Source organism: Mastigoproctus giganteus, chromosome 9 (assembly GCF_048544385.1).
Source record: "Mastigoproctus giganteus isolate SK-2022 chromosome 9, ASM4854438v1, whole genome shotgun sequence".
NCBI lineage: Eukaryota > Metazoa > Arthropoda > Arachnida > Uropygi > Thelyphonidae > Mastigoproctus > Mastigoproctus giganteus.
In genome coordinates this window covers 217,581,273-217,609,042 of record NC_143583.1, presented here as the reverse complement: position 1 = coordinate 217,609,042, position 27,770 = coordinate 217,581,273, and the positions used below count along the sequence as shown (strand labels likewise).

Here is a 27,770-nt window from a genome sequence, read left to right as displayed (position 1 = left end):
ACAGTGCACCACTTGATAGACTTAGCTCAAATCTTGATAGGATGCATTTTCATGCGAATTAGGAATATGTACAAAGTTTCAGCCCTTTACTCCTATTAGAAGTGACTGAAAAAGCAATTGGCAGATTTCATAACAGAGACAGTGACTTAATACAGTGGATTCCAGTTATTTGGGCCACCGGTTAATCGGGGAAGCCGTTTATTTGGGGCAAATCTTAAAAAACAGAAACCAATCGAAAAAAATAGCCAGGGTTTACTTTGCTTAATTGGGACAGCATGCCGTTTAATCGGGGCAGGAGACCGCAGCACTGGAGATTACGCTACGATTGTTTCCGACAGTACCACGTGGTTCGGTCGAAATTCTGGAGGTCACAACCATAAAACAATAAAAACAATTAGTCACCTGTTTATTGGGCTTTTCTGTTAGTGAAATCTATCATAAACAGACAGTAAACTCGGTCTTACTGAATTTGTGATAATACCGACAGCTGGAATGCTGTGGGTTATTATAGTGAAATGTGTTTACACTTCCATGAAATCTTCAATCATATAAAAAAAATTAATTTTCAGATCTTCTCTTCATTCCTATTTTTAAAGCTTTGTAACTCGTTACTCGGTTCTCACTTGTGCGTATTGTGTTACTTGCAATTTGTGTGTGCCGTGTTCTTTGTTATTGATTGCTTATCTTTTTACTGTTTTAAATTTTAACCCCACCCACAAAAGTGAACAGAAATGTCAACTAGTTCGCATGTACATATTACAGTACATATTAATTATTCCGATTATCACATATATTCTTCCGATTTTCACGTATTTTTTAATTGGTAAGGTAATAAAGGGTAAATTTCTGCTTGATATATCTTTGCTTTTATAGCCTGTGGATAATATTCCTCCTATTTTCGCTAATTAGAATTGCTGTTTAATAGAATTAAAATTCAATTCACAAACGTGATCTCAATTACCGGCGCTTACTGCACATTGTATAGTGAATGGTACTTTACTATGGTGAGTTCGTCATAATGTTATTTGATTGTACAGTGAACCAATTGTAAAAAAAAAGGGGGGGGTCCATTGTATTTTTAACTATTTACATGAAACTTCAGATAATTGGGGCAGCTGCTTAATCGGGCCAAAATGCACCAGTCCCGATGTGATCCAAATAACTGGAATGGACTGTATAAGGTATATAAAAAAGGTGGAAAATTGTTATCCATTATCTCGGATTGCCAATGTGAAAGAAATGCCCACAAATTTTGATATGCCTGAAAATGGCACTGTTGAGGTGAGGTGTGTTAAAACAGCCTTCATAAAAACAACAGGACAAGTAAAAACAAGATTCACTGTAGTATTTGCCTGCACAGCTGATGTAAGAAAATTAAAATTGATGATTATTTTTAGGAGATTAATGATGCCAAAAATAAAGTTTCCAGCATGTTCATGAGAAAGAAAGAAAGAATGGATGGATGAAGGTGGAATTAAATTATAGATTCAGAATGTGTGAAATAAACATCCGGTGATCTCCATTAAAAAGTGTAGTTTATTAGTATGGGATATGCACAGATTCCACTTAACAATGTTAAGAAATTGTTGAGATTCACCAACACTGATACTGCATTAATATGAGAGGGATTAACATTATTAGATCAACCATTAGATGTCTGCATTAACAAACTATTTAGGGATCATATTCTGATGTAAAGAAAATAAAACATACAAAAGGGGGAAATGTGAACCCTACTTCATTGGAAGTTCTTTGTGAGTCGATTATTAAAGCATGGGATGCAATCAATAAAGATTGCATTCCATGCTTTAATAATCTTCTTTATACTTTATAATACTTTTGAAAGAATGATTTTTTCCTTCTTTCAAAAGAAAGAAGGAAAAAAGTTACCAATATAACTATAAACTTCTTTCAAAAATTGAGGAATACCAAATTCCTAAAATGGGATCTTTACAATGTTTCTGAAAGCATAACCCCTGATGAATTGCATGAGCTGTTTTCATATGAAGAAGATGATAAACAAATTCTAAGTTTTAAAAGGTGAGCAATATGTATATTTGTGTAAAAAAAAATATATGTAATAAATTGTAAATATATTGGTATTAATTCGCATCTTTCTAATCCTGAGCATATGCCTTTAATTCAAGATTAGGATTTTTATATACAACATGTAAGTTGACCTTAAAATTTTATACTCCCTAACTCCTTAGCTGTATAAGTGGCATGTGGCATCAGTGATGCTACCGCCCAACACTATGTGGAAAGAGCACTGCTGCTGCTTTAAGTTAAGGGAAAAAGGCAGGTGAGCACTGCTGCTACTCCCGGTCAGAATTTTTTTGCAATTCCATGGCTGACTAATATGCTGGCATATACAATATTCAAAGCTTGTTTAAATTATGACATTATACTACATTTCACAAATAGCAGCAGTACTAACAGACATGCTGATCATCCAAGTCTACATGCCAACGTCAAACCATGAGGAACAGGAAGTAGAAGACATCTATGAACAACTGGAGGAAGTACTCAAAGACACACCATCAAACCTCAGTGTGGTAATCATGGGAGATTGGAATGCGGTGGTAGGAGAAGAAAGAGAAGACAAGATCATTGGAAATTACAGACAGGGAAACTGAAATGAACGAGGGCAGCACCTTGTAGATTTCTGCAGACAAGAGAAACTCATCATCACAAATACATGGTACCAAGTTCCCAAAAGAAGAAGGTATACATGGAAGAGCCCAGGAGACTCAAACAGATATCAGCTAGATTATATCCTAGTAAAAGAAAGATATCGAAATCAAGTCAGAAAGTCCATAGCTTACCCAGGTGCAGATGCAGACAGTGATCACAATCTTGTAATGTTAAAGAGTAGACTAAAATTTAAAACACTAAAAAAAAGGAGCAACAGTAAGAAGTGGAATTTAGAATTATTAAGACAAGAAGCAGCAAAGCAAAAATTCATACACAATAGGCAAAACGGTACAAAAAAACCTTAATGAAAACAAAACAGTAGAAGGAAAATGGAAGTTTATTAAAGAAACCATCACCAGAGCAACAACAGGAATTGTAGGCTTAAAAGGAACAGAAGTGAGAAAACCCTGGATATCACAAGAAATATGGGCAAAAGTAGAGGGAAAAATGAAATGGAAAACCAACAATATTAAAGAAGGTGTAGCAAAATATAAGAAATTAAGGAATGAACTACAAAGAGAGTGTAGGCAAGCAAGGGAAATGTGGTGAGGCGCGAGGTGTAGATTCATTGAAGATCTAGATAAAAAAGGCAGATAAGATCTAGCTTTCAAAGAAATTAGACACAAGGAAGAAGTGAATAAGATCCAGCACTATAAACAACAAACATGGTCAACTTTTGACAGAACCTGAAGAAATAAAAACAAGATGGAAAGAATATATCACCAAACTCCACCAAAAAGACTACCAACAAGAAACAGAAATCAAAAGGAGTGGCCCAGAAGACCACACGGAAGACCTGCCAATAACCAAAGAAGAATTTGAAGCGGCACTAAAGCAGTGCCTAATGGAAAAGTAGCAGGAAATGACTCCTTGCCCATTGAGCTTATTAAAGAGGGTGGTGATGAGCTACATGAATGTATTTTCACCTTAACAAACCAGATGTACAAAGAAGGTTCATGGCCTGAAGATCATTGCACAGCAGTCATTATCCCATTCCCCAAAAAGCACAATACCAAGGAATGCAGCCAACACCGGACTATCAGTCTTATCCCGCACGTATCTAAAATACTACTAAAAATAATAAAACAGAGAATCAGTGACAAAATTAACAGATATTTAGCACCAGACCAATTTGGTTTCAGGAAAGATAGGGGCACAAGAGATGCCATCGCAGCCCTAAGGCTCATGGGAGAGAGATTTATTGACCTAGGAAAAAATCTTTACATCTGCTTCATTGATTACGAGAAAGCCTTCGATAGAATACAATGGCCAAAACTCTTCTCAATCCTGGAAAAAATAAGAATGGATGAAAACAAACTAAACTTAATAAAAAAATTGTACAAAGACCAGAAAGCCATAGTATACATTGATAACTTGGAAACAGACCCAACAAAAATAGAAAAAGAAGTATGACAAGGCTGACTACTTTCACCAGGCCTATTTAACCTCTATGTGGAGAAAATGATGACAGAAGCTCTTGGAAACAGCAAGGAGTGACCTGATCGAGATGTTAAAGCTGATCAACCACACAGCAGAGGCTTATGATATGAAAATTAACATGAACAAAACGAAGGGCATGACATTCTCAAAGGACCCCAACGCTATGAACATTAAAATATGAAACAATAATATTGAACAAGTAGCAAAATTTAAATATTTAGGACAAATGCTAAGCCAAGAAGTAAGATGCACCAACGAAATAAAAGCAAGAATTGGGCTAGCAAACCAAGCTTTCAAGGAAAAACAAAAAATTCTGACAACAAAGTATTTGAATGAACCTATAAGGAAAAGAATTCTAAAATCCCATGTTTGGAACACGGCCCTATATGCATCCGAAACCTGGATGATAAACAAACGTGACGGACAGAGAATTGAAGAATTTGAGATGTGGTGCAGGAGACAATTCAAGAAAATAAGCTGGACCGAAAAAAAGACCAATGAAGAAGTCTTAGAAGAGCTAGGAGAAAAACAAAAAATGATAAACCTAATCAAGGAGTGAAGAGGAAGGTGGTTCGGACATAACCTAAGACACAGTGAAATGTTAAGCCTGATTATAGAAGGAAAGATTAATGGAACTAGACCCAGAGTGCAACCCAAAAACAATTTCATAAAGCAACTGCAAAGGGATACAACAACAAGATCATACCAGGACTTGAAGAAGCTGGCACTGAACAGAGAGATGTGGGAAAAAGTCATCAGTCAACCAGTCACAGAGACTGAAGGAACCCATGATGACTATATTTCATGGAACTTTGTACTCATTTTATAAATCAGGCGTCTGTAATACATGGAGTGACTTTGTAATTTATCCTGTGTTTCTTTCAGCGTGTTTGTTTCGATACGCTGGTAATGTTTACCAGTAAATCGAAATATAAACCTTGAAGGTTATTGAAACCTTCAATGTTTATATTTTATTTAGCAGTCGCTATTTATGAAGAAAATCTTTTATTTTCAGAGTTTGATTTTCAACAGACTGTCTAATCATATCACAGCTCAAGCTCAGCATGCAAGTTGTATCAGAAAGTTAACACATGTTTTCTAATGTGACCAAAATTACCATACATAATTACCAAAAATCATTATTACTAAATTACAGTTGCTCAGAGCGAAACAGATACAAAAATACAGATTGTGACAGGTTTTTAGGAAATATACATACGTTATATTAGATTACATACAAAGCTTTCGGTTGTTTAGTTAACCTTCTTCAGTTGAAATGAAAAAAATGAAAATTAACATGAACAAAACGAAGTGCATGACATTCTTAAAGGACCCCAAAGCTATGAACATCAAAATAGGAAACAATAATATTGAACAAGGAGCAAAATTTAAATATTTATGACAAATGCTAAGCCAAGATGTAAGATGCACCAATGAAATAAAAGCAAGAACTGGGCTAGCAAAACAAGCTTTCAAGGAAACAAGCTTTTAGAGACCTGTGCCAGAGTGCACAGGCCTCTTTAATCATACCAAAAATCAATTTTATCATGATTGAGTTCTTAGTTTTCCTATTATATATATACCTACTGAAACCAATGAAGATTTGTTGTTAATTTCATTCATTGTTACTATAGTTTAAGTTTTATGTATTTTTACATTATTTCATAAAGTAATTGCTAGATAAAATATGATATAAAACAGCTCAGAGGAAACACCAAAAAGCAGTTTTAGATAAGTATCCAATAATTTAGAATTTCTGATAATGTGGCTCTGGTCTCATAGGTGCTTCATTATGGGGCTTTCTTGTAGCAATGTAGCTTGATAACAAATATGAATATAGTGTATATACATGTAAATCAATTGTTTTTTTAATTTGTGGGGAAAAAAACAGTTATGCAATGAAAAACTTTAACATTTTGATAAATGGCATATCAAAATCTTCCATCAAAAAAATTGAACTAAATTTTCATTAAACAGATCCATTTAAAAAGTACTGACATCTAAATAAAAATATTAATTTTTAAGTTAAACAATAAATATCATACAAATAAATTACAATTTTTAAATGTATGAATTACAAAAAAAAAAAATAGGTCATAGTGTAATCAATTTTACATAATTTTTTCATAAATAATTTCATTTATTTATGAAAAATGAGTTATTAAGGAAGCCAACTAAACCACTTGGCCTTGAATTTATCTCTCAAATTTTTTTATAAAGTAACACAAAAAAATAAAAACAGAAAAGCTCTTTTAAAATACTTACTGGTGGGCCAACAGGACCTCTACTACCTTCAAAACCACGTGATCCTCTATCACCCTGATCACCCTAAACAAAATAAATAATATATTATGCACATTGCAAATGTAAATTCATCATGAATTTAAAAGTACATCTGAAACTTAAAGTCCATTTTATTAAGTTTAATTTAAATATCCATATACAAGCTCCAGACAAAATTTTTTCATGCCACTATTGGGGTCAATAATGATGCTTTAATCATTAATTTGAAGCTATCTGCAAATATGCCTCTTAGCCTCAGTATCTTTATTTATGCACGTATAACAATACATCCACATGAATTCAATTCCCAATTAGTCGACATTCAGGAAATATTATAGTGTTATTGTATATGTGAGCACAGCCTCTTTCTGTATACATAGTGGTGTATACATCCATCTCATATTGTGGAGGTATTCACGAGTTTCGAAGTATAATAAAAAGTACTATTCCAATTGGGAAGTATATTGCATATTATTAATATTTTTATTTTTTACTTTTAAGAAACCACTAAGCATGAAAGGTATTAATACTTAGTACCAAGCATGGATTGAAGGTTTAGAAGACAGAAAGTACTTGTTGTTAGAAAGTACATTAGCTGCATATCTGTTGATTAGACTTGATTAACTAATCAACAGATCTGTTGATCTGTTGATTAGACCTTCTGTCTTCAGTCAGAAATTAAAAGGTTAAATGAGGAAGAAGAAAGGTTGGTTTTGTGAGTTGGAAGTTGGACAGTAAATGGATGCTAACTGGTAGCAGAAATTATAGATGCCAATTCAGAAGACCAGTGCCCACGGAAGAATCTATAGAAAAGGCATGCAGCAGAAATATAAGACAGGGTGGAGAGACTTTGTGAGAGATAGAAAATTAATTAACCTGAACGCTGCCTGCTGAATGGTTTGTTTGTTTGTTATTTGGTTTTTAGGAGCATTAGCAACTAAGGCCATATTGCTCCAGGATATGTGGTGGTCATTCCCTGACCTTTCCGCATCCTCCGTATTTGGTGGTGATGGGCTCGAACCCCGGTCTAATCAAGAAACATGTGCTATGCACTGCTGCTTCTTCCCACCTGGCTACGGAGGCGCCTCTGCTGAATGGAGTCTAGAAGTTTCAGAGAGATTTTGGATAAACATTTCATGGTATGGTGGATTTCAGATTTGTACAGAGTAAATAGCTGTTTAGACAAAAGCGTGACACTGAGAATGAAAGAGAAAACACTGAGAATGAAAGAGAAAACACTGAGAATGAAAGAGAAAACACTGAGAATGAAAGAGAAAACAAGTTTTTTTAGATTCAGATGAATCAATATTTGTGATCTGCTTTTTTGTGAAGCAATATTTGGGTTCTGGCCTATTGAACTTGTGCTTGTTTGAGACCATAAAAAATTGATTTCAAAGCATGCAATTCATGACTTTTAAGGTTTTTGTAAGATTATTTCATTAAGATTATTTGTAAGACAAAACAAATGGCCCTCAGTCTCCAACAGCTTTCACTCCCCTCTCTTACGGCAGCAAGAGGATCAGAGTGGAAGCAGAGGGTGCTAAGAATCTCTGGGTACGACCAGGCTGCCATGCATGGAAACTGAACTTGGCCTGTTATAATGTAAGATCACTCATCGGTGAAGACAGGATATTAGAGCTGGAAAAGGAATTAGAAAATGTGAATTGGAATATCATTGGTTTGGCTGAAACAACAAGAAGAAATGAATCACTTATAAATTTATCAAGTGGAAATCTGCTGTACACCAATGGAAACAGTAAAAGGAGTAAAGGCGGAGTTGGGTCTCTGGTCAATAAAGATTTAAAAAACAACATTTTGGAATTCAAAAGTACATCACCAAGGGTGTCAAGACTAATACTCAAGATTTCTAAGAGATACAAGCTAAAGGTTATAATGATTTATGCACCAACATGGAGCCATGATGATGAAGAGGTTGAAGAAATGTACACCGAAATTGAGTCTTCTAGATGAGTAGAAAACCCACTACACTATTATTATGGGGGACTTCAATGCTAAGGTTGGAAAAAGACAGAACAGTGCAGAAAGGGGAACTACAGGAAATTTTGGAATTGGTGAAAGAAATGAAAGACTTGTGTAATTTGCAGAATCTCAAGGATTGTCAGTAATGAACACTTTTTTTCAAGAAAAGGGTGAACAGAAAGTGGACACGGAAGAGTCCAAATGGATTAACAACTAATGAAATCGACTTCATCCTCACTAACAGAAGATATATTGCGAATGATGTTACCATCCTGAATAAGGTAAATGTTGGAAGTGATCACAGAATGGTAAGATGTACACTTGATATAGATGTAGGAAAGGAAAAAACTGACTCGAGTAAATAATACAAAGGTCTTTGAGATAACAGAAGAGGAGAAAAAGCAGTATGTACTGGAACTTAAGAACAAGTTTGAGCTTCTGCAGACTGCTCAGGACCAAGATATCGACGAGGAATATTACAACATTCTGAAAGTGATAAAGCCCAAGAAACCTATATGGAAAAAGAAATCCAAAGAAGAAAAAATTATTCAAGAAACACTTGATATGATGAACCGAAGGCAAAAAATGAAGAGCAAGATAAATACTAACAAGGAAAAAATTGAGTATACTGAGTTATGCAAAGCCATTAGAAAGAGATTCAGAGAGGACATAAGATTTAACACAAGAAAAGTAGAACAAGCATTAATGGAAAACAAAGGATTTAAATCAGCAACCACGAGCAGTAATACAGAAAGACAAATGATACTGAAACTGAAGAATAGCGAGGGTGTACTTATAAACAGCAGAGAAGGCATAATTCAAACAGCAGAAGACTACTATAGAGAATTATACAAGGAGCAAGGGAATGATGCCAGCGGTGGGGAAGATGGATTACAAAGTAGCAACATATACGACATATCTGATATTCTTCCTGATGAAGTAGAACATGCATTGAAGAAAATGAAGAATCAGAAAGCCCCGGGGGAAGATGAAGTTACTGTAGAGTTGTTAAAATTGGGAGGAAGAGACATAACACAAAAACTGGCAAGACTCTTCACAAAGTGCATTAGAAAAGGTGTGACGCCTAAACAGTGGAATAATGCAATCATAGTTTTGCTTCATAAGAAAGGAGATAAATCAGAAATTGGAAATTATAGACCAATTAGCTTGTTATCCCACATCTACAGGTTGTTCACAAGGGTCATTACTAACAGATTAAAAAGAATACTTGATGAGAATCAACTGAAAGAGCAAGCTGGCTTTAGGACAGGATTCTCAACTATGAATCACCTTCGCGTAATAACATAATATCACAGCTAATGGAGAAAGCAAATGAATATAAAACACTATTATGCCTGGCATTTGTGGATTAAGAAAAGGCATTTGACTCCATACAGCATAAGGCAATGTTTCGGGAAAGACAAGGCATAGATATCCCACATATTATGATTTTGAAGAAAATATATGAGAGTGCTACCTCCTTTATTAGACTAGACAAAGACAGTAGGAAATTTAAAATCGAGAAAGGAGTTCGACAAGGAGACACAATATCTCCGAAGCTGTTTACTGCTGCCCTTGAGGAAGCTTTCAGAAGATTAGACTGGTCGCAGAAAGGAGTCAATATGAATGGAGAGTACCTAAACCATTTACGATTTGCAGATGACATTGTGGTCATAAGCCACGATCCCAAAGAATTAGAGGAAAATCTTAATCAGTTATGCAGTTAGTAAGGATTTTGATGAACAAGTATGCCAATGAAAGGAAAATTATCATTGAAGGAGCAGTAATTGAAAAGGTGGAGTCATATACTTATCTGGGACAAGTTATTAGCTGTAATAATGATAAATGGCTGGAAGTCAAGAGAAGAATAAATTTTGGATGGATAGCATTCAGGAAATATACTGAAGAGCAATATCCCAGTTTGTCTGAAATGTAAAATAATGAACCAATGTATACTCCCCACCATGACTTATAGAAGTGAAACTTGGGCACTCACCAAAAGAATGGAAGAGAAGCTGAGAACTACACAGCGAAGAATGGAACAAATTATATTGGGAATCAGACTGTTAGATAAGAAGAGAAACACATGGATTAGGCAGCAAACTCAAGTAAAGGATATTCTTATCAAAACTAAAGAACTAAAATGGTCTTGGGCAGGACACATAGCTCGAAGACATGATGACAGATGGACTAAGAAAATAACAGAATGGTACCCAAGAGGAGCTAGAAGAAAACCTGGAAGACAAAGGCGGAGATGGATAGATGAAATTCATGAGTTTGTGGGTAGTAAATGGATGGCCAGTGCTCAAAACAGAAGGAACTGGAAAGTTGCTGGAGAGGCCTTCATACTGCAGTGGATTGAAAATGGCTGATGATGATGATGATGAAGATTATTTTGGTTTTTATTTGATTGTTTATAAATTTTTTAGGAAATTTCTTTATTTCAAATTAAATTCCAATCCTGAATTATGCTTAAGGAAAGTAAAAAAAACACAGCTCAAAAGATATTTTTCAATTGTATCAAAATCATTGCTTTATCACTCAAAGAAGTAAAACAGTCAACATTAAATGCATGTTGGAAAAATGTATGGCCAAAGTCAGTTCATTCAGGAAATATGGTTGAACCATCAGAAAATGGAATCGATAGAACTTGCTAAGTTTGATGACATGACTACTGAACACATTCAAGAATTACTGGCTGGTGAAAAAGAGGCTGGTGAAGCAGATTTGGTGGAAATGGCATTGGAGGTAAATCAAATCAATTCAGAGAATTACAGCACAGATGAAAATTCTGAAGTTACACTAAAAAGCATACGGGAATTTTACACTAAAAAGCATACGGGAAGGCATAAATTTAGCCGAGCAATGCACATCTTATTTTTTGAATGCAGATCCTTTAACTGAAAGGAGTTAAGTACAAAAGGGAGCTTCAAAATCAGAAATGCTTAGTTCCATACCATGAAAAATAATCTATCAAACAAAAGCAAACAAACCCAGATTATTGATTTTTTAAAGAGAGCATAAGATACATAAAATCTAGATGCTAAAGAAAAAAAGTTCAGAAGGTGAAGATTTTCTTCCAGAAAATTGATGAACGTACATTATCTGACATATAGGTATTACAGTTTGTAAGACGTTTGTTCAGTTATTACTATTTTTAATAAAAATTAAGTTTCCGATAGTTATAAAAAAAGGGTGTATTTTTGTTAGTTTTTGGAATGTAAATCCCTTTTTTTGTACTGGTTCTTATTCCCATATAACATGGTTTCGCACTACATGGGATTTTATAGGAATCGAACTACTGTGTTATACGAGGATTACCTGTATTGTCATATTATCTGTAAATTTTATCAAGAATCGTTGATATTTTCAAATAGCAATGATTGAATCATTTTTAATTTCAAAGTTTTTATAATTATTAGCCTTATGGTGCAAGGAAGCCTGAGGCTTATGCTGCACAAGCCAAAAAAAAAATTCCTGAGTTATTCGGGGGGGGGGGAGAGAGAGAGAGAGAGAGAGAGAGAGAGAGAGAGAGAGAGAGAGAGAGAGAGAGAGAGAGAGAGAGAGAGAGAGAGAGAGAGGTAAAGGAGTCACCAAAAAAGAGAAGAATGATGATATTCAGCTCAGGACCCTGGGTGTGCCAAGCTCATACTCACCAGCTGTGAGCCCCTGGGTTTTGTCTGAATTAGATGCAGAATATGGCAATGTTGTTGTTGTTGTTGTGGGGGTTTCATGGCACATAAGCTACTTTGGCTATAATGTGCCTATTAATTTATAATAAAAAGGAAAAGAAGATATCGTACAATCTGAAATGTCCTTATTCAGAAAAGATTAAAAATATCAATTTGCTTGAGAAAGCAGAAAAATTCAGAAATATTTTTTTTGGCTTTGTCACCAATCAAATTCTCTATTGGTTGTTGAAAGATAACCAGTTGTAGTGTTGAAATTCTGTCTTGTTTATAACAGAGGCAGCCAATAAGAATGTGTTTAACAGCCATATTTATATAGCAATGTGGACACTGTGGTGGATCATCTCCTGTGAGTAAATGAAGGTGGGTCAGGTGAGTATGACCTATTCTTGCTCTTGAAAGGATTACTTCTTGTCGTCTTGATGTTCGGACACTGGAGAGCCATATTTTCGGAACCTGTTTAATCTGAAAAGTTTGATGCTATTATTAGTTTGGGAGTGCCATAGTGCTGACCATTCTGATAGGCATGCAGAATGAAGCATTAGTGCAGATTTAACCCTATTCCAGCATCAGAGTCTGATGCTGGAATAGGGTTAAATCTAAACTGGTTGGGGTTTTTGGCAGCTTTATCAGCCAGTTCATTGGCCAAAATACCAGAATGTGCTGGTATCCAACAGACGGTGACTAGTTGGCAGTGTTCTTCAATCTGTAGTAATAATCTTCTAATTTCATTTATAACAGGGTGAAATTTATCTGAGGGATTACACAATGCCTTGATTGAGCTGACAGAATCAATGTAAATTACAGATTTTAAAGACTGGTCAGAAGAGAGATTTTGTAAAGCTAGTTTGATTGCGAATAATTCAGCTGAAAAGATACTGAATTCAGATGGTAGGGCTGCTGATACAACTGTATTTGGAAAAACGGCCGCTACTCCAACAGTTCAATTGGATTTAGAGCCATCCGTGTATATTGGGAGAAAATCAATATATCTTTGAGTGTGAACTGCAGAAACTTGTCTGATATTTGATGCTTGCAAAATATTCTTTCCCCATTGACAGAGGTAAGTGCCACAGATCGGTGTAGGAAGTAGCACCCATGGTAGTTGAGCACAAGTTTCTAACTGTTGTACGGAATGGATGGAAACATTCCAAACCTGCATTAGCTCAAGAAGGCGATGACCAGCTGGTTTTACTATGCTAGGTTTATTTCTGTACAGATTTTGTAATGGTGGATTGAAAAGGTATGACTGAATGGGATGCAAGGCACAACTTGGTATCTTGACAGAGTACTTCAGCAATAGCGATTTCCTACGTAAAGATAGTGCGGCTCGTGAGCATCAATATAAAGGCTATGTGCTGGCGATGTTCTGATTGCACCAAGTGCAATCCTCAGTGCACTGTACTGGACTGGATCAAGCCAGCGTAATGCATTATTTCTGGCAGAATCATAAATGGGAGCTCCATAATCAAGATGGGATCTGATTAATGCCCTGTATAATCAAAGAAGGGAGATACGATCTGCACCCTATATTTGGGCGGATAATGGTCTAAGTATGTTTATCTTTTTTTAGACAGGCAGTACGTAGCTTTTTTATGTGCTCTAAGAAATTTAGCTTGTTGTCCATGATTAATCCTAGAAATCTGATGTTACTAGTTACCGGGATGGAGATATTAGAGAAGTGAAGTTCAGGATCCAGATGAAACTTGCGTTGTCTACAAAAATGGATAGCAACTGTTTTCTGCTGCGAAAGCCTATAGCCATTAAGGCTGGCCCACTGCTGTATTTTATTTAGTGATATCTAAAGCTGACTTTCAACAGATCTCATGTTTTGGGAATGACAGGAGATGGAAAGGTCATCTGCATACAGATAAGTCTCTATGGTATTTGGAAGTTGTTTAGTGATAGAATCTATTCTTAGAGCAAAAAGAGTGGCACTCAATACTGATCCCTGTGGAACACCTTCTTTCTGAATGAAAGTTGCAGAATGAAATGTTGGTATCAAACTTGAAATGATCTAGTATGTAGAAAATTCTTTACAAATATAGGAAGGTTGCTCCTCAGACTAAGAGAGTAAAGATCTCTTAGTATGCCATGCCGCCAGGTGGTGTCAAAGGCCTTCTCTATATCTACGGAAACCATTACTAGATGTTCATGTTTAACAAAGGCATTATGAATGGAAAATTCAGCCTTAACCATAAGGTCCAAGCACGACCTGTTTTGATGAAAGCCATACTGGATATTGCTCATTAACCGTTCTGACTCAATGATCCAGACAAGTCTACTGCAGACAATTTTTTCTAGGATTTTGCTAAGGCAGCTTGAGAGGGGTATTGGTCTGTAGCTATAGGGATTGGTTGGATCTTTTCCAGGCTTTAGGAATGCCAAAACAGTAGAATGATGCCAAGAAGCTGGATAAACATTTTCTAGAAAAATACAGTTGAAAAAGGCCAAAAGTAGGTGCAAAGCTTTGTCATCGAGATATTGTAGCATGACATAATAGATTTCATCTGGTCCCGCAACACCATTGTGGGCTGTTCCAAGGGCATGCAAGAGTTCTGAATATTGTAGAGGTTTGTTATTCGGTAGAAGGAGGGCAGTTTTGAAGTTAATAGAGTGCTGTTCTGCAGTGTTTTTAATTCTTTGGAATGATGGAGTATAAGCTGATGCCGTTGAGATTTCAGCAAATGTGTTGCCTAAAACATTTGCGATATCTAAAGGACTAGATAGATCTTACCCATTATAGGATAGGATTGGAGAAGGCATGGTAGGAAACTTTCCACAAAGCTGTCTAATTTTTTTCCATATTATTTTGGTGTCAGTATTTTTGTTAATGCTTGATGCAAAACGGGTCCAGGATTCTTTCTTAGCTTGTCTTTGTATAAAACATGCTTTTGCCTTTAATTTCTTAAAATTAATGAGATTGGGTGTGGTTGGACATTGGCGAAATAAATTCCAATTATAAATTCCAGGCTTTATTTTTGGCTTTTTTTTACTTTCGTGCAATCCTCATTCCACCAATAATTACAATGCTTCTGTCCCGGTGGATTTAATAGTGGTATTGTGTTTTTAGTCACATTTAGGAGATGTGATGTGATGTATTCTGTCACATCATCAATAGGCTGGAGACGGATTTTTCCTCATCGAAAGATATTGATGACTGGAATTTTGCCCAGCTTGCTCGGGCAAATTTCCATTTTCTGTACGGTTCATTTGAAGGAATTTGTGCTATCAAAAGGTTGCATACTATTGAGAAGTGGTCACTGCCCATAGGATCATTTATTACATACCATTCTATGGATGGGACCAGTACTGGTGAACAAATTGAGAGATCTATTGCTAAGGTGTGTCCTGTTGGGAGCTGTACATGTGTCGGTGCACCAGTATTAAGTATAGTGAGATTTAGTGTCTCTAAAATACTTTCGATTAGTCGACCCCGTCTATCCAATTTAGGAGAGCCCCCATAAGGGGTGATGCCTGTTAAAGTCCCCTAATATACAGAGAGGTGGAGGTATCTGTATAAAAAAGGTTTTCAAGGTCTTTTAAAGAGTAAGTATGGTTTGGCGGTAGGTAGATTGAGACAAGTGTTATTGCACTATGAAGAGTCAAACGAACAGCAACAGCTTCCATTTCAGTTTGAAGTGGGATATGTTTAGTTGGAATCTTTGAGTTTAGCATTAGCATAAGTAGAGGCATATGATGCAAGAAAGCAAGCTTATTCAGCATCAGCCAAAAAAAAAAAAAAAAAAAAAAGAAAACAACACACCACTCCCATTTCACCCCTCCGTTCGCTCGAAATACCTGTCCAGTTGAGCCTTAAATTTGTTTAGGCTATCAACTTCAACAACAAGTGATGGAAGTCGGTTCCACCAACCAACCACCCGCTGGCCAAAGGCAAATTTCCGCACATCTATCCGACATCCGTCCTTCCTCAATTTGAATTTATGCCCTCTGAGGTGGTTATTCTGAGCAAGATGAAGAATCCCATTGGCATTGAGCATGCTCAAACCATTCAAAGCCTTATACACCTCTATCAGATCACCTCACTGGTGCCTAGTCTCCAGACTCTGTAATTTGCAAAACTTAAGCCTTTCTTCGTAAGAGCAACCCTTTGTTCCATTCACTAATCTTGTTGCCCTTCTCTGTACCCGTTCCAGCAGCTCTACATCCTTCTTGAAATGAGGCCTCCAGACCTGTATACAGTACTCAAGATGTGGCCTAACCATTGCCTTATACAAGGGAATAATCACCTCCTTATCCCTGCTAGAAAAATTCCTGTATATCATTGACAAGACACCATGAGCTACTCTTGCAGCTCGTCTGCACTGCTCAGAAAACTTCATATCTGCCTGCACAATTACCCCCAGGTCCTTTTCATTCTCCACCACTGTCAGTGTAGTACCGCAGAGTTTATACGTTGCTCTGGGGTTACTGTTTCCCATATGTAGTACTTTACATTTGTCAATGTTAAACTTCATTTGCCACCTCTCAGCCCATCTGTTCAACCTTTCCAGATCCTGTTGCAGCAGCATAGCGTCAGTGGTGTCCTTAACAACCCTGCCAAGCTTTGTATCATCTGTAAACTTGGACATTAAACTTCATATCCCATCATCAATATCATTCATAAACACCGAAAACAACAACGGACCCAACACTGAACCCTAAGGAACTCCACTAATAACATTAGTCCACGTTGAGCAGTGTCCATTGATTACCACTCTCTGTCTTCTGCTACTCAACCATCTCCTTATCCAAAGCAGCAATTTGCCTCCAATGCCACACTGCTCCAATTTGTGCAGCAGTCTTCCATGTGCAACAGTATCAAAAGCCTTTCTAAGATCCAAATATATAATATCAAATGTATTCCCTGCATCCAGTTCTTTTGTGACTACATCATAGTATCCAATCAAATTGGTCAGGCAAGACCTGCCCTTAACAAAACCATGCTGCGTCTGAGCTATAACTGAATTCTTGTCTAGATGATCCTGCAGTGCTTCTTTAACCAGTGCCTCCATTAATTTTCCTGGAACAGAAGTTAAACTAACAGGTCTATAATTACTTGTGTCAGCCTTTGATCCTCCTTTGTGAATTGGGGTTACATTTGCACATCTCCAGTCTATGGGTACCTCCCCTGAGTCAAAAGAAGCTCTAATAATTATGGCTAGGGGTTTGCTTACTTCCTTTGCTGCCTCCTTTAATATAACTGGATAGATCCCATCCACCCCAGGTGCCTTTTTTATGTTTATCCTCAACAATCTCTCTCCTCCACTTTCCTCTCAGTTATTACAAAATCATCCAGCTCACTGCCAATGTTTACTTTACCTACATCATTCTCCTTCCTGAATAACTCCTCATGCGTGAATAGATGCAAAATACACGTTTAGATTGTTAGCCACCTGAGCAGAATCCTCAACTGTTGAACCATCAATATCCAGTGGACCAATCTGATTCATCCCTTTCCTTTTCGAGTTCAAGTATGTAAAGAACTCTTTTCTGTTTTTCTTTGCATCCTTTGCCAAGGATTTTTCGTAATCTGTCTTTGCCTGCCTAATCTCCTTTGTGACTTGGTTACAGACCAAATTATATCTATCATAGGCTTCCATGTCACCCATTAATTTGTATGTATCCCATGCATTTTTCTTCTCTGCCACATGTCTCATTAGTTCATCTGACAACCATTTAGGCCTAAACCTTGAACAATATTTCTTAGTTGGTATGTAAAGCCTGGTAGCCTCCAAGATTAGTTTCTTGAATGCTTCCCATTTTGAGTTTGCTGTTGGTAACATCATCAGTTGGTCCCACTGTATAGAATTTAAATACTGTCTCAGACCATCACAGTCGCCTTTACGAAAACAAAAACCCTTCCCTTTACCTCTGATGGTAGTTACCTCCTTGAGTAAATCCCACTTCAACACACTGTGATCACTGCCACCTAATGGGTCATTTATCTGCAGATTCTTAATGCATGAAGAATCACTACTGATAATCAGATCAAGAGTATTGCTCCCTCTTGTTGCCTCACGAACATGCTGATGTAGAAAACAATCATCCAATAAATCCACAAAAGCGTTGCTAGTGGGCGAGTGACCAACCCACAAATTCCAGTCAATATCTGGGAAATTAAAATCCCCCATTATAAGACTCTCTGATTTACTGGCCCACTCTATTTCCCTGTACAGTATCTTATTATACTCATCAGAGTCATTAGGCCTATACCACACTCCTACTCTCAATTTTGATTTCCCTATGCTTATGTCACACCAAACTGACTCGACACTGCCCTGTCCATCGATGTCGACTGGCTTCACTTCCTTGGACTTTATGTGTTTCTTAACTAATAGCCTAACCCCTCCTCCCCTCCTGTCCTGTCTATCCTTTCTATACACATTGTATTCCCCAAATTCCAGTTCCGCATTCCTGATATCTGTGTGACACCACGTCTCTGATATCCCAATAATATCTGCCTTTGATGTTTTGAGCAATACCTCAAATTCATCAAATTTATTTACCAAACTCCTAGCATTGGTGTACACGCAGGTATACATGCACCTGTTTCTATTTTTGGCTACCCTAACACAACCCATGTGTTTACTTGTACCGCAATGACTCTCAGCAGTCTCTGAAATATCCTGCATCTTGTTTTTCAGGCTTCTGCTCATTTCAATAGAAGCCGTGCAAGAATCACTTCCACCTCTGCCAGTGGCTACTGTTAATCTATTAGTCCTTGTATTCCCCCCAAATAGCAGTTTTCCGACCCACCTAACTCTGCCTCGACAGCATCAGCAAAAATTCTTGCACCCTTTCTATTTAAGTGTATCCCATCCCTGTAGAAGCAATCTCTCCTGTTAACAAGTACAGTCTAGGCTGAAAAAAATTCTATCCCTTGAGCCTTGGACAATCTTTCCAGGGCCGAATTGATCGACAAGGCTCTCGCATATACGCCCTCCTACCGTGTCTGGGCAGAATTGCAGACACTTTCAAATTCAACCCTAATTCATGGCTTTTTTTCAACAGTGACCTGTACTTGCTAAGTAATTCCACCGGTCTCCTACTCTTAATATCATTAGTGCCAACGTGTACAACTATATCACCTTTTGTGCCCTTAAAAGATGATATCCGCTCTAAACGTCATCAACCTTTGCCCCTGGCATACATACCCTGGTCCTATTCCACCTATCCTTTTTACAAAGCATGTTCCCCGCTTCCCTGACAATAGAGTCACCAACAACTACTAGTTCCTGTGAAGTGGGATATGTTTAGTTGGAATCTTTGAGTTTACTATGATTGCTACACCACCACCATGGGCAGCATCTGCTGTATTTCGATCTCTTCAATAAAGGCAATAGTTCTTTATTGAAGGAGAAATTTGTGTGGTTAGGCAAGTTTCCTGTAAACAAAAGGCAACTCGAAAATATCGGTTAATTAGGTATTGAATATCATCAGTGTTGCAACAGAAACCTCTGAAATTCCATTGTAAGATGCTGTGGTTCATTTAGGTTTAGTTGAGGTAAATTCATCTGACTGTTTTTTGTTTGAGGAGCATTTTTTCGGTCTTTTTTCGGGAAGGTAGGCCGTCCGGTATCCATAGTGTCATTTTCATGAAGTTCTAGTATGGGTTCTTCCTGATCTACTTCCATACTACTGGTGGATGATTAAGGTTTCTTGTTTTATTTAATAGTTTTTAATTTTTCTTTGTCATGCAGGACTGTCCGAGTATCGGTTGGGATACTGATTGGAGTGTTGGTCAATTCACTGGTTGTGGTTTGATGTGTGTCTTTTCCAGAGTTTGATAATGTATTTTTAACCCAGTTTGACAGAGATGTACTGGAAGGTATTAATACATCTGTTTGTGCTGCTGCTGTTGAATGAAAGCAAGTGTGAGAGGCATATGAATGACTGGGCATGGTCAACATAACCTGTCTGCATGCCTCAGGATATGTGACTTTGTGCTCTATTTTATATTTTTGGATTTTCTTCCCTGTTTTCCACATTTCAAAGTTTTGGAAAAGGCTGGGTGACTTTCTTTGCAGTTGGGGCAAATGGGACTTGAATCTGAACAGTCTGCTTGTGTATGCACCTTGGAACCACAAATTGGACAAATGGCATCACTTTACATGCTTGTTGGGAGTGTCCATATTTTTGGCATTTAAAACAACGTATGGGATTAGGGATATAAGGCCGAATTCGGCAGTTTAAGTAGCCAGCTTTTACTGAGGGTGGCAAATCTGGGGTGCTGAATGTTAAAATTATGGATCGAGTTGGAACACGATTTCCATCTTATTTGGTCTTTATGCGTTTTGCACTAATTATTTTTGGTTGCCCAGTTCCTGCGCTAATTCTTCTTCAGATACTGTAATCAGGTCCCACTCTGTGATGACACCTTTGGATGAATTTAACGTATTGTGTGGAGTAATAGATACCGGTAGCCCAGCAAATGTTATTGTTTTAAGCAGCCACTCTGAATGTTTTGAGGAAGCTATTTCGATTAGGAGATGTCCGTATTGCAGTCGTTTAATCATTTTTGGTGTTCCAGCAATGGATTCCAAAAATCTTTGGATAATAAATGGTGATAATTTTCCGAATGGCTGGTTGGGAAGCGAGTGTATCACCAGGAAGTTTGGCATCACATTGCACTGCTCTTCAGAGCCTTTTTGGTTTGTTCAGGTCATCATCATTTGGTTTGTCTGGCCTTGAATTTGAAGGCTCTAGAGGTGGATAGTCGTTTATATCCATGGTTACTCCTTTTCGCCCTGGAAGATAAATTTTCCCACAGGTTACTGACCCTGCCACGGGGAGGCAGGAGCATTGCAGCTCGGAGGCCAAGTGGTTGAAGTGTTAGTTAATTAGTAAAAATATAAATATAGGAAAATGTAAAGAAAGGTGTATTTCCTTTCTGGGTTCTAACTTTGGCTTTTCAAGTATAGAACTGTTTTTTATAGTACGATTGCTGAAAGAAATGCAAAAACTTAAAACATAAATTCAATTGCTTATCAAGAGCCCTTTAAGAATCACAAGACTATCGCTTGGCCTCGAAATATGCTTGCCACCTGATATCAGAATGGTACAATTGTATTGTACCATTCTGATATCAGGTGGCTTAGCAGAGGGAGAGTCCTCAAATGTTTTTTTTGCACTTCATCACAAAACTGACATATTTCTAACTGAAAAGAGAAGCACTAAGAAGTATTTTCAGGTTAAAATTGGATTTTTTGTTTAGCTTTCTTGGAAGACAATACACAAAATTGAATAGCATGAATATGAGATTGCAAAGGAAAGGAAAATTGACATCAGATATTGATATGTATTACTGATGAAAAGCGTTTCAAGCTCAGCTGAAAATTTTTATAAACCAGTTCAATTAAAAAAAAAAAAAAAAAACTTTCAGCATTTTTCCTCTTGAAATGAATCAATATCAGCTGGAGAAAATGTTTAATTAACTTCAATAAAAACATGCAAGGAACCCCGTCAACCCTTTACAGGAGGAATTTACAAGGAGATTCAAGGCTTTTCATGACCATCAAATAGAATTCCACTTGTTCCAAAATCCCTTCAAATGTATCAAGAAATTTCTGGGAATTTATCAGTTGGCAATAATTGACTTGCAAGCCAACAGCACATTGTAAACTGTGTTTAAATGAATTCTCTTTCAGAATTTTATGCAAATCTTCCTGAAGAATATGCAAATTTAAAAAAGTTTGCTGCTGATATATTCTCAATTTTTGGCAGAACACACGTCTGCAATAGATTGCATTGGATATAAATATTTGTTTACATCTGCAAACAAACATTTTCAATAATGAAATTAGTGAAATCTATGCTTAGGTCGGGACCTACTGATGAGTATCTGCATAAGATTTTGTGACTTTCTGTAACTAACATGGAAGTAGATATTTTAAGATTCAATCTCAAATATCTCATTTCTATTGGTCTGTATTTCTATTGCTTGTATTTTTGGTTTTAATAACATCAAAAAAATAATCCATTGAATAAAATTAATCTATATGGATTTCTAAGTACAGTAAACCTCCGCTATTTGCGGGGGTTACGTTCCTGAGAAATGCCGTGAATACCGAAAACGCAAATACTGAGTTATGGCTACCATAGTAATAAAGGGGTTCCGTTCTAGAGTATGAAATATATAAGAAAAACTAGTCTAAAATTTTGTCTATGTATGTATTATATATGTACCTTCATAATATGACTATGTACATAGACAGTAGGGGCTTAGAGGGGAACAGGTATCCTGTGTGTTATCAGACACTCAGCCTAAAACACTGATGGATCCAATATCTCTCTATTACAGAAGATTTAGGAGAAGTCCGGTTGGCCTGCCTCCCTAAAATCCACTCATGCACACCTTATCGATGGTAAGCCCTGTTACGTCACTTAGGTGGCAACGAACGTGTAGAGTGGTTCTCTTCAAGACGCCTGGTCAGCGTGAAGAGGAAAAGACCAAACCCTCCAGCAATGAGAGCACAACGATACAAATGGCCCTCAGTCCCCAGCAGCTTTCACTCTCCGTCTTACGGCAGCGAGAGGATCAGAGTGGAAGCAGAGGGTGCTAAGAATCTCTGGGTACGACCAGGCTGCCATGCACGGAAATTGAACTTGGCCTGTTATAACGTACGATCACTCATCGGTGAAGACAGGATATTAGAACTGGAAAAGGAATTAGAAAATGTGAATTGGAATATCATCGGTTTGGCTGAAACAAGAAGAAGAAATGAATCACTTATAAGTTTATCAAGTGGAAATCTGCTGTACACCAATGGAAACAGTGAAAGGAGTGAAGGTGGAGTTGGGTTTCTGGTCCATAAAGATTTTAAAAACAACATTTTGGAATTCAAAAGTACATCACCAAGGGTGTCAAGACTAATACTCAAGATTTCTAAGAGGTACAAGCTAAAGATTATAATGATTTATGCACCAACATCGAGCCATGATGATGAAGAGGTTGAAGAAATGTACACTGAAATTGAGAGTCTTCTAGATGAGCAGAAAACCCACTACACTATTATTATGGGGGACTTCAATGCTAAGGTTGGAAAAAGGCAAAACAGCGCAGAAAGAGGAACTATAGGAAATTTTGGAATTGGTGAAAGAAATAAAAGAGGTGAAAGACTTGTGGAATTTGCAGAATCTCAAGGAATGTCAGTAATGAACACTTTTTTCAAGAAAAGGGTGAACAGAAAGTGGACATGGAAGAGTCGAAATGCATTAACAGCTAATGAAATCGACTTCATCCTCACTAACAGAAGATATATTGTGAATGATGTTACCGTCCTGAATAAGGTAAATGTTGGAAGTGATCATAGAATGGTAAGATGTACACTTGATATAGATGTAGGAAAGGAAAGGAAAAAACTGACTCGAGTAAATAATACAAAGGTCTTTGAAATAACAGAGGAGGAGAAAAAGCAGTATGTACTGGAACTTAAGAACAAGTTTGAGCTTCTGCAGACTGCTCAGGACCAAGATATCGAGGAGGAATATTACAACTTTCTGAAAGTGATAAAGCCCAAGAAACCTATAGGGAAACAGAAATCCAAAGAAGAAAAAATTAGTCAAGAAACACTTGTCATGATGAACCAAAGACGACAAATGAAGAGCAAGAAAAACACTGACAGGGAGAAAATTGAGTATACTGAGTTATGCAAAGCCATTAGAAAGAGACTCAGAGAGGACATAAGAAGATTTAACACAAGAAAAGTAGAACAAGCATTAAGGGAAAACAAAGGATTTAAATCAGCAGCCATGAGCAGTAATACAGAAAGACAAATGATACTGAAACTGAAGAATAGCGATGGTGTACTTATAAACAGCAGAGAAGGCATAATTCAAATAGCAGAAGACTACTATAGAGAATTATACAAGGAGCGAGGGAATGATACCAGCAGTGGGGAAGATGGATTGCAAAGTAGCAACACACACGACATACCCAATATTCTTCCTGATGAAGTAGAATATGCATTGAAGAAAATGAAGAATCGGAAAGCCCCGGGGGAAGATGAAGTTACTGTAGAGTTGTTAAAATTGGGAGGAAGAGACATAACACAAAAACTGGCAAGGCTCTTCACAAAGTGCATTAGAAAAGGTGTGATGCCTAAGCAGTGGAATAATGCAATCATAGTCTTGCTGCATAAGAAAGGAGATAAATCAGAAATTGGAAATTATAGACCAATTAGCTTGTTATCCCATATCTACAAGTTGTTCACAAGGGTCATTACTAACAGATTAGAAAGAATACTTGATGAGAATCAACCGAAAGAGCAAGCTGGCTTTAGGACAGGATTCTCAACTATGGATCACCTTCACGTAATATCACAGCTAATGGAGAAAGCAAATGAATATAAAACACCATTATGCCTGGCATTTGTGGATTATGAAAAGGCATTTGACTCCATACAGCATAAGGCAATGTTTCGGGCACTGGAAAGACAAGGCATAGATACTCCATATATTATGATTTTGAAGAACATATATGAGAGTGCTACATCCTTTATTAGACTAGACAAAGACAGTAGCAAATTTAAAATCGAGAAAGGAGTTCGACAAGGAGACACAATATCTCCGAAGCTGTTTACTGCTGCCCTTGAGGAAGCTTTCAGAAGATTAGACTGGTCGCAGAAAGGAGTCAATGTGAACGGAGAGTACCTAAACCATTTACGATTTGCAGATGACATTGTGGTCATAAGCCACGATCCCAAAGAATTAGAGGAAAATCTTAATCAGTTATGCACAGTTAGTAAGGATTTTGGACTAAAGTTGAATATGGCTAAAACAAAAGTAATGATGAACAAGTATGCCATGGAAAGGGAAATAATGATTGAAGGAGCAGTAATTGAAAAGGTGGAGTCATATACTTATCTGGGACAAGTTATTAGCTGTAATAATGATAAATGGCTGGAAGTCAAGAGAAGAATAAATTTTGGATGGATAGCATTCAGGAAATATAGTCACATACTGAAGAGCAATATCCCAGTTTGTCTGAAACAAATGAATCAATGTATACTCCCCACCATGACTTATGGAAGTGAAACTTGGGCACTCACCAAAAGAATGGAAGAGAAGCTGAGAACTACACAGCGAAGAATGGAACGAATCATATTGGGAATCAGACTGTTAGATAAGAAGAGAAACACATGGATTAGGCAGCAAACTCAAGTAAAGGACATTCTTATCAAAACTAAAGAACTAAAATGGTCTTGGGCAGGACACATAGCTCGAAGACATGATGACAGATGGACTAAGAAAATAACAGAATGGTACCCAAGAGGAGCTAGAAGAAAACCTGGAAGACAAAGGCGGAGATGGATAGATGAAATTCATGAGTTTTCGAGTAGTAAATGGATGGCCAGTGCTCAAAACAGAAGGAACTGGAAAGTTGCTGGAGAGGCCTTCATCCTGCAGTGGATTGAAAATGGCTGATGATGATGACATAGACAGTACACAGTGAATTGAAAGCATATGGCATTGAAATGAAAATAAGAAACAATTTAATATTAAATGTAATATTTATTAGAAATTTCAAACAAATCTTTCAAACCAACGTCTTTGCTAGCTAAAAAACTTATCACGCCAGTGCTATCACCAGTTTCGCTAAAGTGTTGATAAAGGAGTTTTGCCTTTTCACGAATGATGAGTGAACTTAATGGAATTTTATTTTGAGTTCGGTCTTCTATCCACAGATTTAAAGCTTTTTCCATTTTTTCTAATTTAACATCACGAGTTACAGAGCAAATTTTTGAAGCAATTAGTGCATTTTCACGGACACTACGGCGGATTTTTTCTTCCTATTTCTTGATTGATTGTATCACTGTTGACTCATTGATTTTATAATGTTTTGCCACTAAGGAGACACTTTCACCATTAGAAATTTTATCTAATAACTCAATTTTATTTGCTAATGTCATCACCTTTGATCTTTTCACATTTCCCTTGTTATTCGTAGCCATATTTTTGTACGAGTTAGAAAGAACTTGTCCACAATAAAGTCACTTTCTTCCATTAACACACTCGAAAAAGTCTGTTTTACACCGAAAACAGTAGATTTATCGTTTTTGTAAGCATATCAATTTATAAATTGATAAATTTATTCAATTTATAAGCATATAAATTAATTAAAAGCAAATGACGAAACCTTCCATGACAAGCGCATAACACATACTGAATAAGGATTAGTGAGAAACACTAATATTCCACGCTCGCGATTTTGTCACAACTGAGCGCTGTTTTGACCGGAAAAGATAATTTAACCACGCCCATGCTTTTTTTTATGGCAGAAAATGTTCACGGTGCCTTAAAATTCACATTTTTTAAGGTTTCATTTTATATTAAATCAGCAACCGCGAATAGCGGGGGTTTACTGTATTCAAAATATTAGTAGTGTGTGTGTGTGTGTGTGTGTGTGTGTGTGTGTGTGTGTGTGTGTGTGTGTGTGTGTGTGTGTGTGTGTGTGTGTGTGTGTGTGTGTGTGTGTGTGTGTGCACATGTGTTATGGCACACGAGCTGCTGGGGCTTAGTGTGCCTTTCATAGGAAAATGATAAAAAAACAAATTTAAGATATAATCACTTCATTTTTTATTAGAGAGATCTTTTAGAATTCATGATAGATTCCAATTTTTTTTCAAAAAAGAGAAAAATTCATTAATGTTTGCATCGTCACCAATAATATGTTTTAATGTCATCGGTTCTTGAAAATTTGTTAGGGAAAGGAGGGTGGATGGATGTTCTGTCCTGATGATAGTGAGGGCAGTCAACAAGAATGTGTTAGACTGTTAAATGTAAGCAACAGTGAGGACAATGAGTAGGCTCCTCTCCTGTAAGTAAATAAAGGTGAGTTGGGTATGCATGTCCGATCCATGCTCATGCAAGCACTACTTCTTCTCTTTGTACTGTTTTGGTTTTGCTGCTATGGATAAAGGGATGTTTGCGTGGGAGAAGACAAAGAGTAATAATCAATGGACACTGCTCTTCGTGGACTGATGTTATTAGCGGAGTCCCTCAGGGTTCAGTGTTAGGTCCATTATTGTTTTCTGTATTTATAAATGATATTGATGATGGTATATCAGGCTTAATGTCCAAGTTTGCAGATGATATGAAGTTTGGCAAGGTTGTTAATGACACAAATGACAGTACACTGTTGCAACAGGATCTAGAAAAGTTAAGTAGATGGGCTGAGATGCGGCAAATGAAGTTTAACATTGACAACTGTAAAGTGCTGCATATGGGAAGCAGTAATGCCAGAGTAACGTATCAACTTTGTGGTACCACACTAACAGTGAAAAGAATGAAAAGGACCTGGGAGTAATTGTGCAGACAGATATGAAGTTTTCTGAGCAGTACAGGCAGGCTGCAAGAGCATCTTATGGTGTCTTGTCAACGATAAACAGGAATTCTTCTAGCAGGGATAAGGAGGTGATTATCCCCTTGTATAAGGGAATGGTCAGGCCACACCTTTAGTACTGTATACAAGTCAGGAGGCCTCATTTTATGAAGGATATAGAGCTGTTTGAACAAGTACACAGAAGTGCAATGAGATTGGTTAATGTAACAAAGGGTTTCTCTTACAAGAAAGACTTAAGTTCTGCAAATTGCAGTTTCTGGAGACTAGGCACCTGCTATAAGGCTTTGAATGGTTTGAGTACGCTCAATGCTGCTGGGTTTTTCCTCTTGCCCAGATTA

At 37.0% G+C, this 27,770-nt stretch overlaps 1 protein-coding gene across 2 annotated transcripts in view; it reads right to left on the bottom strand.

The window, feature by feature from the left end:
* Positions 1–27,770, bottom strand: part of LOC150081124 (uncharacterized) — a 1,253,880-nt gene that overhangs the window by 305,991 nt on the left and 920,119 nt on the right. For both annotated transcript variants that reach the window (XM_090381132.1, XM_090381131.1), the window contains exon 31: positions 6,400–6,462. In XM_090381132.1, coding sequence (XP_090237258.1) covers positions 6,400–6,462 — 63 coding nt within the window. The remainder of the gene's footprint in view (positions 1–6,399; positions 6,463–27,770) is intronic.